Source organism: Podarcis bocagei (assembly GCF_964188305.1).
Source record: "Podarcis bocagei genome assembly, chromosome: 8".
Classification (NCBI taxonomy): Eukaryota; Metazoa; Chordata; class Lepidosauria; order Squamata; family Lacertidae; genus Podarcis; species Podarcis bocagei.
Window position 1 is genome coordinate 46,775,512 of NC_138133.1, and position 13,113 is coordinate 46,788,624.

General features: G+C 43.9%; 1 protein-coding gene across 2 annotated transcripts in view; it reads left to right on the plus strand.

Annotated features, from left to right (window-relative positions):
- The first annotated feature begins 7,781 nt into the window (after nucleotides 1–7,781).
- Nucleotides 7,782–13,113, plus strand: part of LAMA3 (laminin subunit alpha 3) — a 137,542-nt gene continuing 132,210 nt past the window's right edge. For both annotated transcript variants that reach the window (XM_081205493.1, XM_081205494.1), the window contains exon 1: nucleotides 7,782–8,295. In XM_081205493.1, coding sequence (XP_081061619.1) covers nucleotides 8,020–8,295 — 276 coding nt within the window. In that variant the 5' untranslated portion in view covers nucleotides 7,782–8,019. The remainder of the gene's footprint in view (nucleotides 8,296–13,113) is intronic.

Genomic DNA, 13,113 nt, shown 5'->3' on the forward strand with positions numbered 1-13,113 from the left:
AGAGGAAGTCTGGGAATTGCAGCTCTCTGTACTGTATAGTGCAGATGGGGCCTTATTCTGTATTGATTGGTTGTCATATTGACGGACTGCATTTACAGTTTTTCCTTCTGATCAAACAGGAATGTGCATCACCAGTCCTGGATACTTGATGGTAAATGTACACGAACTAAACTCAATAACTGAGTGACCTATCATGTTAATTTCTCCCCTGCTATATTGTAGGGGTTGTGGATATTTGGCATTAACTAGCTGTCAATAGTATTCTGCACGAAATAGCATGAATCCCACAATAAATAGCCTGGTTCTTTTATAATATATGACCATCACGCATCCTGTGGCATTGAGTCTTGCACATTAACTGTATATTGCGTTGGAAAGTTCTCATATAAGATTTCAATCGGATGCCACAACTTAAAGTGAGCCACAGAACTGGAGGTCCCCAAACCAGTACAACAAAGCACACATTCCCATTTTCCTGTTGTTAAGTAACTTGTCAGTTACATCATGGGATTCACTGAATAGGGTGAAAAGGTGCTTGACTCACTTTCCATCATATACATGAGAATCAATGTGGTTTCCTGGAGAGAGGATTGTGGCATGTTGTGTGCTTTGGCTTCCAATTAGTGGCACAACTGTGTGTGCTGTTCGGAACCCGCTTCAGTTCTTAAAACCTTTAGCAGGACTCAAGTTGCTCTTTGTATCGCTGAGTTTCATTCTTAGGGTGTACAAACATTCCTCATATATGTATAGTTACAATAAGTTTAAAAATACTTTCTTCCTCCCCTCCCAGCCCTGAGGATTCCCCCCCCCCCCCGCCCAGCTTTGGTACATTGTGTGCAGGTTATGATTTCATGGTTTGTTTTGCCAACTTTTCAGATTCCTCCCGTCTCCCCTTTTCCCCTTTTGTGTATTTTATGACTCATTCCATAGTTAACTGTTTACCTGTCCTCAGTTGACTCAATAAAAAAAGCAAAATGAATTTCTACTGTTTTTCTTAGCATTTCCTTCCATGCACATTTACATTACAGGGGAGCTTAATTTGTGAGTGAATTGCACTTTTGCTGTTAAAATCAATCTAAAAATGCTGCATCCAGAAGGTTAAAGGCTTTAGGTTACCAACAAGCTGAAATAAAAAGTTACACTCCAGTAAAGCCTATTTTTAATACACTATCTGTACTGTATGTGTTTTGGGTGTGGAGATGGCAATTTGTTTATTCATGGCATGAGTATAGGAACAGTATGTGTGCTTTTATCTGAAGACTTGGAGAGGCTTTTCCTCATCCTGCCTCTCTTGGGGCTCTGCTGCCCAGAGACAAGAGAGCTGTTGCCGTGGAGATGAAGGTGCCCTTTCCTGGCATGAGACCTGAGACCCTGGTGAGAAGGGGATCTCTCCTGTTGTTCAGGATGGGCTGCTTAAAGTGCCTTGCGTCTATTTTGTTATTCTTCTCTTTTTTCCCACTAGTTTTGTGAGGTCTCCTAATTATGAGCTGTTGAATGAATTGCTGAATGTGGGTGCAGTACTGATATTATTGGTATTAGGTATTATTAACTGATCTACTGGTACGTTTTATGCCCATTTAAACTTTTGATGATGTTCAAATGACCTGTATTTACGGAATTGGTAATGTTAAGTTGTAATGTATTGTTGTTGTTGGCATCTGTCTGTCTCGGGAGACAATGGAGGAGAGCGCCTTTGTTTAAATTGTCTATCCTTTGAAGAGCTTTGAGCACCATGTGTTTGTGGAAAATGTGCTACACAAATAAAGTGACTATGACATTAATATGACTTATAATGACAGCATCTTAAATGAGAATATAGTGGGTGGCTTCTGATGAAGTCGTACTCAGAGTAGACCCTTCAAAATCAATGGACATCAAGTTAGTCTTTAGTCACGTAATGCTAATAGTGGGGTAGGAGAGCTGAAAATAACACCAATAGTTTTCACATCTGCCAACCATTGCATCCCTTTGGTTTCAGATAGTACATGGGTAAAACGTAAAGAGTAAAGGGACCCCTGACCATTAGGTCCAGTCGTGACCGACTCTGGGGTTGCGGCTCTCATCTCGCTTTATTGGCCGAGGGAGCTGGCGTACAGCTTCCGGGACATGTGGCCAGCATGACTAAGCCGCTTCTGGCAAACCAGAGCAGCACATGGAAACACCATTTACCGTACCTTCCCACCGGGGTGGTGCCTATTTATCTACTTGCACTTTGACGTGCTTTCGAACTGCTAGGTTGGCAGGAGCAGGGACCGAGCAACGGGAGCTCACCCTGTTGTGGGGATTCGAACTGCCGACCTTCTGATTGGCAAGTCCTAGGCTCTGTGGTTTAACACAGAGGTTGGGACACAAATTTTCACAGCCCTGTAGCAGTTATGGTGGCTCATTTACCAGAGCTATTTAGTGTTGACTCTGGAAAGGTATACTTGATTCTGACCCAACTAAGCCTGCTAGAGCACAATATACATGGCATGCTTTTTCAGCTCTCCTACCCCACTATCACTGATTCTGCTTTTCACACACCATTATAGCATGTAGATATTGTGGAATTATTCTGTTCAAAGATGAATAGAACCATTATAAGGCTGCAATATTATGGATACCACGTGGAATTATATTGGCAGGGCAGTGTCCAAAATATGCACTCGTAGACCCGATGAGTCCAGTATAAACACTGGGCTTCCATAGCTCATTGGCTGCCCAGTGGTGCCTGCAAACCCCTTCTTGGCCCAGCATTGTCTTTAATGGAGGTGTGTTCTCAGGGCCTGGTTATGGCTGGGTGGTGGATGGACTACTTCATCCTGGGGCTGGGCCTTTCGGCCTCTTTGCTCAGAAGACATCCCTATGATGTTTCATGTGCTTGAAGTTGCTGTTCTGAGTGCAATGGCAAAAGTGTGGTAATACAGTGGTACCTCGGGTTAAGTACTTAATTCGTTCCAGAGGTCCGTTCTTAAACTGAAACTGTTCTTAACCTGAAGCACCACTTTAGCTAATGGGGCCTCCTGCTGCCACCGCAGCACGATTTCTGTTCTCATCCTGAAGCAAAGTTCTTAACCCGAGGTAATATTTCTGGGTTAGCTGGAGTCTGTAACCTGTAGCATATGTAACCTGAAGTGTATGTAACCTGAGGTACCACTGTAGCCAGTTTTCCTGACCAGCATGACAAAGAGAAGGAACGTTGGCAGCGGCAGCAGCACATTAAAAACAGGATGTGAAATACAAAAGATTTAGCATGAATTCCCCCACCCTGCAATATTTGTTTGGCATGACAGAAGCTGACAGCACTGCATCAGTAGCACTTGGAATAGCGAAATGTAGCTGTCGTTCCCTACTTTTTTATTCCCCAGGGCTGCTCTGCCATTAGACAAAGTGAGGAACCAGCCTCAGGCAGCAGATTCTGGAGAGCAATCAGTGGCAGAAATATGTTAGGGGAGAGTTGTGTTCCCTTGTGCTAAGTTGCTGCCTTAAGGTGTGGTGGAGAATGCTGTCCCACTGCCAGTGTTGAAGTAAGGTTCAGCTGTCAGTCTGGTCAGCTGGGCTGGGCACCATCTTTTCATTCATCTCAGGCAGCAAAATGTCTTAGGCCAGCCCTGAGAGTCTTTTTTTTATCTACCAATATGTCTTTGCATTAAGCATCTAACCAAGATTTGGCTAGATGTATCCATCTAGTGCAGGTTTAGCAGCTCATCCCTATTTTTACTGCACTCAGAGACCGATCACATGAATTCTAGGGAGAATTGCCTCAGCTGGGGTTTCAGAGTGATGTTTAATTATGCCTTTGTGGAATGACAAGTGTTTTTTATTTATGTTTATATAACACTGGGCTGGGCAAAAGTCCAATAAGACAAGAGAAACAAGAAGTCAGTGTAATTCACTTAGAGTGCCTAGATCTTATACCAAGGAAAAGAAGCCAAAATACCTAAATTGTTCTTTTCTTATAAGCACACAAATGACTCCTTTGTGTCTCATACAGTGTTGTAAGCATTTCCCTGGATCAAGTTAGTGGGTACAACTCTCCAATGTGTCTTGGATTAGAAACAGAAGTGTTAGAGCTTATCCAGACAATCAGTTGAAAGCTTGCCCTTACCACATGTTAGCTTTTGCCAAATGGCCCAGTGAGCAGCTTGATTTAAAGGCAATAATGTGACATTCAGTCTGCATCCTTGATACCAAGATGGATAGCAAGACTGTGGCCTCCGGCATACATGGAAAAAAACATGCCACCTTTCTGACCTAAGATAAAGGGGGCTAATTTGCCTGAAGGGGAGCATTGCTAAAGGCTCTGTTACTCAAACTCTATCGGATGTGGCTTCCATAGAGGATAAGGGTGTTGCTACCAGGAACCCTGTGAAAGGCAGGAGAAATATTCCTACGCTGCAATATATGTTGGCATTCCCAATACCTCTATAACTGAGAAAGAGAGAGAAAGAAGGCTGGAAATTTTAACAGCAATTAGCTGGGAGAACTGGGAAACCAAAATCATAATTTGAATAAAAATAACCACAAATGTTTCTAAAGTTCATCATTTTGTTATCTCATTGATCAATCAATGAATCACCTTCTGGGTCCAAAGTTGGATCACTGAGCTTTGAACACCAGAAGATGCATAACAGTGTAAACATTGTATGAAGTAAACGTGCTGTGTCCTGTCGTTCATGTGTTTGAACAGGTTTTGAGCTCTTTATGGTAAGTGCACAAGCTACCCATGGGCTTATGATATGCTTGCCTTGGAATATGTACCAAAACAACAACTCAGGCATAAATTATATACATACCCATCTGCAGTAAGCTCCACTGAACACAATGAGACTCATTCTGAGTAAACATATATAGGATTGCACTGTCAGTGTTTTCTAAAAATAAATGTATATGAATTTCCCCCTTGACATATTGTTTTATTCCTGGAGAAGTCTTACACTCCAAATGCAATGTGATTAAGCTAAAAAACCCCACAATTTTCTAATTGAATAATTAAGTAGAACTGGTGGACTTTCTTGATCCAGCTCGTGACTGGGTTTAAAACTCGCCAGCATGCACTCCACACTGTTGTTTCTGAAGAATAAAGGCAAGATCAGCATGCCGGTTAGTTGTGCTCATCAAATTTCTCCAAGAAGATGTTGGCAGTAAGTTATAAGGTAATCCTGCCACTTTACTTATGCTGCTTTAACCTTGACAAAGTGCTGAAGTAGCCTCTGGCAGCCTATGTGCAGAGGAAGTGTCTCCATTTACAGTTGCTGAAAGGTAATTTTGACACTCTGCAGAAAAAAAGTTTAGTGTAATGTGTAAGTCAACATTTTTCAAGAGTCTATAAGGAAGTATATGTTTAAGTCAACATGTTTCAACTCTGAAAAATTAAGGCCCAATAACACATTACATAGAAAAGCATGTAAAACCATGGGCATAGCCAAGGGGGGCAGGGGGTGTCCTCCCCAAATCAATAAAAATCAATATAAATGCATAGCAAACTGAGATTCTGCCCCCCTAACAAAAGGCCTGCTTCCCCCTAACGAAAGGCCTGCCCCCCCCCAACAAAAATCCTGGCTACGCCCATGAACCAAACCTACCCATTGATTCTCTTCCTCATTCCCCCGCTCCAAAAAGGAAACTTCAGGAGAGGGCAATCTGTAGTGGAGGAGGATGGGGAAAGAGTGAAGCAGCTCTTTTCCATCATACTGCTTCTCTGCTCTAAATTGATCACTCCCCAAACTGGCTTTCCCCCCCAAAACAACAACAAAAGGCATTAAAATGTGGCTACATGTGTAACATGTCAGACCTCAATAAGTGTGTAACATGCAAGCCTTATTAACTGATAATTATCACCAATATATCAAAAAAAGCTGCCATTTCTATTGTTATACTATACAGGAAGCAATACAAAAGGCATTGTGGATGTAGCAATAGAGGTGTGTGTGTGTGTGTGTGTGTGTGTGTGTGTGTGTGTGCGTGCGCGTGCAGCGTTCTCCATCCTTGATTCCCCAGCTCAGATGATGTTGGACATTGTCTAAGATGTTTGGGGATGATGAGGAGAGGAGAGGGGAAAATATATTATTACATTCCCTAAGTCAGGGGTGTCAAACGCAAATTCATCGGGGGCCGCATCAGCAGTTTGGTCACCCTCAAAGGGCCGGTTGTATAGGACTCAATATGCGCTCAATATAAAAACAAGTGGAGGTTTGCTGAATGCATGTAAAGTGGAGGTTTCCTGTGTAGAACGGCCGGCGCCGCTAGAGGGCAGACGTTCTCTGGCTTGTAGGCTGCTGCGCATGCGCTGAAGAGGCGGCTTTCTTGTGTCAAAAAAAAAAAGCGAGAATAAAAGGTGAAGGCTGGCGGCCGGCGGCGGCTACACGGGTCACATGATGAGGTCTGGCGGGCCGGATTCGGCCCGCGGGCCTTGTGTTTGACACCCGTGCCCTAAGTGGTTATGAATGACAAATATTATTTGTGTAGCTAAAGCTATTAAAAAAGATAACCCTGAGTAGTTTATCTTAAGTTCAGTGCATGGGGGTTGCGTTGTAGAGACAGACTTAGCTTTTTAGTAATTTCTTCATTCCCATCACAAACCCTGTCACCAGTCTGATTCACACATACATATTAATCACCTAAATCTTATGGACTGCAACATCAGCTGATGACTTTCAGATAAAAGTGTCTGTCAATTTTGGTTCTCTCCATTTCTCATTTTTCCAGTATTAAAGACAGTTCTCCATATTTCTGCAGCAATTTGCAAATATATATATATATTTTAAAATCTTCATGGAAATTCTTCAGAATTTTAGTGCAAATATCTCCTAATAAATACATTACATACACATTTTGACAAACAATTTCCCCTAATAAAAGGCACCCCTGTATGTTATCTTCATTAATATATATTGTTATGCACACTTCCCCTAATATATGCTTTTCTTTCAAAACAAACAAACCCACCATTGATTGGTTGGAGAGCTGCACTGCACAATTAATATTAGCGCAACTTTTGAAGGACTGCTGTGTTTCAGTTCTCACATTGTTCCAGAAAGTGCAAATCAGTTTTTCCTTAAATACAAACTGAGTTGGATTTCTCCCCGTCCCTACTTGCAAGTGTGAATGGGCCATCGCCAGACACAACTGTTCAGATCACCTCCAGCACCTCATAAAACATTGCCGTGCTTCTCAATGTTACACTTCAGATATTCAGTTGCCAATCATTAAGTCTAATTTATTTATTCATTTCCTTAACTTTCTGCATTTAGCAGAGATGGTTCTTCCATTCCACTCCACCCCCACAACGAACCTGTGAGGGGGGCCGTATGCTGAGAGATAGAGACTGGTTGGTTCAACCTGAGCTAGAGTTGTAGAGACGGAAACAAACGCCACGAAGTCAAGTTGAGTCTGCGCCTAGGCTCCTTCGCCCCACCACAATAAAACATTTGAGGGGGTCTGCCCCCCAAAGTTGATGGGCATTGCCATAGAAATGGTGCGCGTGTATCGCATCTTGGGATCAATTATGCAGGCGGGGCTTACCTGCCCCACCCCACCCCCAATATTTCGTTCAAGTTGGCACCCCTGATCGCAGCCACGGGAGAAATGCCATGGAGGGCTAGTCTCTCTCTGCGTAACGATGGGGACCCCAGACCTGCCAACCTCCCTACACGTGGCCGTTGTTATGACTCCTGGCTGTTTCCCAGGCTGGGCTGAAGGAGAGGTCTCTCAGTGGATCGCTTGCCCCCCCACCCGCCCCTTTGCCTCCCCGGACTCCGTCTCCGCAATGTAGGCTGCGGCGGCGTCTCGGCCTGGATCCTGCGAGGCTGGCGGCCGAGCGGCAGGGGGTGTCTTCGCTGCCTCCGCCTCCTCCGCCTCGCCGCTCCTTTCCCTTTTCTGCGCCCTTCGGGCCAATCGGCGCAAAACAAAGGCGCGCAGGAGGAGCGGAGCGAGGCCCATCTCCGCCTGCCCTTCCCTCCCGGGTCAGTGGCTCCGCGCGCCGTAAACAAACGCAGCCCCGGGGTCGCCTCGTGCGCGCTGGAAGAGAGCCCAGGCACGATGGCCAAGAGCCGGGCTGCCAGCCCAGCGATGGCCGGGCTCCTCTTGGCGCTCTGGTCCCGCTGCTGCTCCGCGGATCCTCGGGTGGATGGTTCTCCGGACGAGTCCCAAGCGCCGGGGCTCAGCCTCCATCCGCCCTACTTCAACCTGGCGGAGATCGCCAAGATTTCGGCGACCGACACCTGCGGCCAAGACGAGAGCGGGAGGCCTCGCCGAGAGCTCTTCTGCAAGCTGGTGGGGGGCCCCGCCGCTTTCCCCGCGGGGAAAAACATCCAGGTAACTCCGGTTGGCGCGGGTGTGGGTTAAGTTGGGGATCAACTGAGGGATCAGTGGCATGGATCCTCCAGTCCAGATCATTAAATGCGGACAAATTAACTCATTCTGTACCTGTGCAGCCACTCTGGTCTCCTAACATGATGTACCCCTTAATCTAGACTGAACAGTATAGCATCAGGATAGTTAATGAATTGGCAGAAGGTTGCATCTCTTCCGCGGGCGCCTCTCCTTCCGCCAGTACTTTACGCGCAAGCTGCATATTTTAAATCAATAGTTGCCAGCTTTGTTTTACCGGCATCGTTAACCGCTTGACACCTGTACACGACAGAAATTTAATAGGTGCAGCTTTCCCATCGGATCTCTGTGCAACAGAAAGATGCACCAGTTGAATTCCTGTGTTTCTTTGATAGATTAAAGGCACAGGAACTGTGTAGGGGGAAAAATATTCGGGGAGGGAGTACTCTCCCCTATGTATAGATAACCCGGATCGGATATCCCTGCCTTCACTGCCGTCTTCTCATGATCCAGGTGCTGACACTTTGGAAATGTTTGGGTGTTTCCATAAGTTCAGTACATAATTATGATTGAAATGAGGGCCAAAGTAACTATTATTCTTTGGATCTCACTCACCCACAGTCTGTCAAGTAGAGTACAAGGGTAGGCTCTTGTGCATGTGCTGAAGGTAACTGGTTAGGAATACAGAACGAGGTTATAGTGGTAGTTGACTCATCCATTGCAGCTTAGAGATACTGCTTCACCGCTTAAAAATGGGGGAAACTGCTGTGTACTGGCAGGAAAGTGTCCTTCAGGATTTGTGAAGGAAGTGCTGAATAAAAGGTCCTCTTAACAACTGGTGGCCTTCCTTCCATAGAAAGAGACGGCATATGCCAATTCTGTAGGACATTCCCAGGGACCTCTGCAATATATACAAGCTGCCCTTCCACTTTCTCTGTGCCTGTCCTAAGACGATACAAGAAGAGCTCTGCTGGATCAAGCCAAATACACATCTTGTCCAGAGCTGACCACATAACTTACAAAAATAAGACTGATCTCCTACACTTTATACTGTCAATGTTGGAGGAAGCCCTCTTTGTAGATCTCTGTTACTCTCCTCATTGACCTGCCTTCCATCTGGTATTGTTGTGTCAGTATTATGATATGCTAATCTGTTGGCAAGGCAAGGAGAAGACCTATTCTATTCATGTCCTGCTTGGGTGGGGCGGCTTCCCATAGGCATCTGGCTGGCCACTGTGTGAGAACAGAATTCTGGACTAGATTGGGTTAAAGAAAATGCCCCCCACCCCACCCCCTGCTTTGACAGTAGCTTTTAGGATCTTGTCTGTCTGAAGATAAGAACAGTAAATTCTAACCAAAAAATGATCTATTACAGTGTGCACCATTAGTTCAGCATGTACCTTACAATGGCATATGTGAAGAAATGTGCCAAATGATTGCCAAGCCAAATCCCTATTTGTCATGTCTGTATTTGATTCCTATCTATTTTTAACTGATTCTAAATGCTCACCAAAATCAGTTTAGATTAGCATATTTTAAATAAATTAACATACAGTATATGCAGAACAGCTTTACTGTGCAATCATAACTATCTCTACCCAGAAGTAAGTCCTTTTGAATCCAGTGTGTCTTAATCCCAGGTAGGAAGAGCTAGGATTGTAGACTAAGCCTTCTTTATTTTGTGAGCGAGATGACAACCCCTCTTAGAGCTAACCTGCACCACAAATTTTATATGACTACAGGAAATTAGAGGCTGAGGAGTCTTCTGAGGGGCAAATTTGAATGCTGCAGAGTACCTGATTTTAACATTAAGAGGTTTTAGAGGCAATTACAGTCATTTAGGCAGAAGCAAATCCTAACAGGTGAATTAAGCCAAAGGTACTGTTTCTGTGGTATTGTTTCCTTTCACCCATTTATGAAGTTAAAACCCTGTGGTTTAGTTGTGAATTGATATAATTCTACAGTTAGGTATGACAGCAATAGTGAACAAGAGAATTCCTCTTACTTTAACATTTGTTGCAGAGATTCTGGGTGAGAGGTCACCTGCGATTTGTGCTTGATCCAAGCTCCCGGAAGGATTACTGATAGATGTGCCCTGGCACAAGAGTACATGTTGTGTGCTGCTTACAGAATTTGTAGAAATGTGCATTCAGCAGCTTCCCTCTCCTGTTTCTAACAAAGCCTCATTGAGACACATAGCAGAAATATTTCTGTAGTTTACCAGTCATCTTTTTGGTTCAAGAGGGGTTCCAAATTCTTTCAAAAGGCTGGGGAAAGCAGACCTGGAAAATGTGATAACAGCACAGTGCATATGCGATCACACTGCCCCAACCCTCGAATTCAAAGTTAAGGAAGAGAGTTTTTATGGACACCATATTTCAAATACCTATGAAATGGGAGAAGGCTTAAACAAACATGCTCACATCTATTCATGTCCGCAGTATAAAAGAATGGAGAGAGTGAATGAATTATAGATGTAAGATAGAGAACTTTAGCAACAGGAAATATCAGTTAACTGGAAATGCTGTACTTGCTCCACTGTGCCCTGCTCTGTGTCAGAAGTATGAATGGGGCTTGACCTTGTACTTTGGTGTGGGTGTGTGCCCAGAAAAGAAGCTCTCCTGCAAACAACAACAACAACAGCAACACAAGGGTAGCAGCATAAGGGGGTGGGGTGGGACAACAACCAACCAACCAACTACAAAACTCACAATTGGCCAATACCTATTTTTAGATCAACCAAAAGTGTGGCAAACTTTTTGAGTTCTGTGTAACTCTTCAAGCAAGATATTATACAAAGCAGGAAGTGAGGGAGACAAGGACACTTAACATTCAAAGGATGTAATTGCTCTGGCAGATCCACAGCCCTCAGGTAACTTGGAGAGAATTCTGGGAGAAGTTTCAGAATTTCCAAGTTGCTTCCAAAGTTTTATTATTTATTCCTTCCCTAATGAAATAAGACAGGCACTGACTTGGGTGAGTACCTGCTGAAGACTTGTTGGCTGCTGACATTTTTAGCTTGGTATCTATATTGCCTCACGGTGGAGGTCATTTTATTGTGGTTTTAAATATTTCAAACGTGTGATTGCTTTATATTATGTTTACATCTGGTATCGCCCAGATGAAGAATGGTATATGAGTATTTAAAATAAATACATGTACAAAGGTCACATTCAGGAATCCTACAAGGCAGCTGATTTGTTTCCCAACATCACATTCCCAGCTCTTCATCACTGAGATGTATTCAGGCTGCAAACATCTCTAAATCCTCTTTGTGTTTCTGCCTCTTCAAAAATGCAAATAGGTCTTTCTATGCATGTGCACTGCCCTCCCCCTTTCCTCCATTTAATGGTACATGTATATGACTTTCTCCAAGCTTTTTGGGCTATCTCATTGAAACATGAGTTATTCCCAAATATACCCTAACCCTTCACTCCCATTGCGAAAACCATCTTGTAAAACCAGCAATCTACCTGACAGGAGGAAGGGTAACCCAGTATCCTGTAACCTCAGAGCTATATTCAGTTCTTTCTCTACCACCACCCTACACACAATTAACTTCACTCAAAGGGGAGAGTGATGATAAGCCCTCTCCCTTTTGCACTCGTCCCCTTTCCTGCAGCATCTCCTCTCCTATTTTGAGGAGTGAAACATCTGCAGTGGCGAGTATGTTGTACTTGTTTAGACTCCTCACATTATTTAGAACCCTGGAAAGATGTGGTTGTCTAAATAGGCCAGGGAGTCTATCCAAGTGCAGCAGACTCTCTTCAGCAGAAACTCAGCTCCCAACAGGTATATCCAATAAGATAAAGTAGAGGGACAACCCAGGTGTCATTATGGTTTTGACCCTAGATGGGCAACATAGTTATAAGTGTTGTGCTTAGAGCTGGACTGGAATTTCCAACAACACTATGTTTGAGAAGATCATTTCCTACATGTTCCGTTTATGCCCTGTATAGACTACTCCTGTAGAAGGTACATATGCAGCCATACTTCCAATTTTCCATAGGCTACATTACTTTTTGTACTGAGAATAATTTTATATACACAGTCATGCAAACTCTAGAAGATGTGCGTTTTGAGGTGACTAGTATATGCAGAGCTGCTTTGATGAATCATGGCCCAGATCCAGGCAATACTCCCAATCTCCTGGAACTGAGACGTTGTACCAGGCAGGCTGCATTGGGGAATGCCTTTCTGCAGATACTGTCAGTGTAAAGCAAAAGGAAAAGTTTGCCCGACAACTTATTTTCCTTTAGCTTCCATCTGCCATCTTCGTTGGCAGCTCTTGTGGAATGTACTTTAAATAACTGAGATGCTTGCTGCTCCAGAAGAATTCACTGACGTACATTTAGAAACATTATTAAACTTGTCCTCAGAACTCCAAGTGACCTAGTTAAGTTGAAATGACTCTCTTGTGGCCTAATCTTCAGTAACCTGGCAAAAAAGCCTGTCCAGTTTGACCATCAGCAGAGGGGGGAAGGATGGAGAACCTCCATCCCCAATCCAATTTGATTACTTTGTTTTCTTACCACCCTTTAAATACTTCCACTTGCCACTTCTCTTCTCCCAGAGGGGAGGCCATTGCTGTGTGTCAAACCATTGCAGCCTAATGTTTTCATGTTGTCGTCCTGTATTTTTTCAGACTTGATGATCCTCCCTAATAAAAATTATCCACCTGGTGCAGAAAAACTTTTCAGGCAACTGTCCTTTTATTGAAAAGCTTCCTTATTGCCTTGCTTCTTGTTTGGTGTGCCTGGAAGTTTAGTGAATTGCCCTTTAATTAGTGCACTACTATTCCTT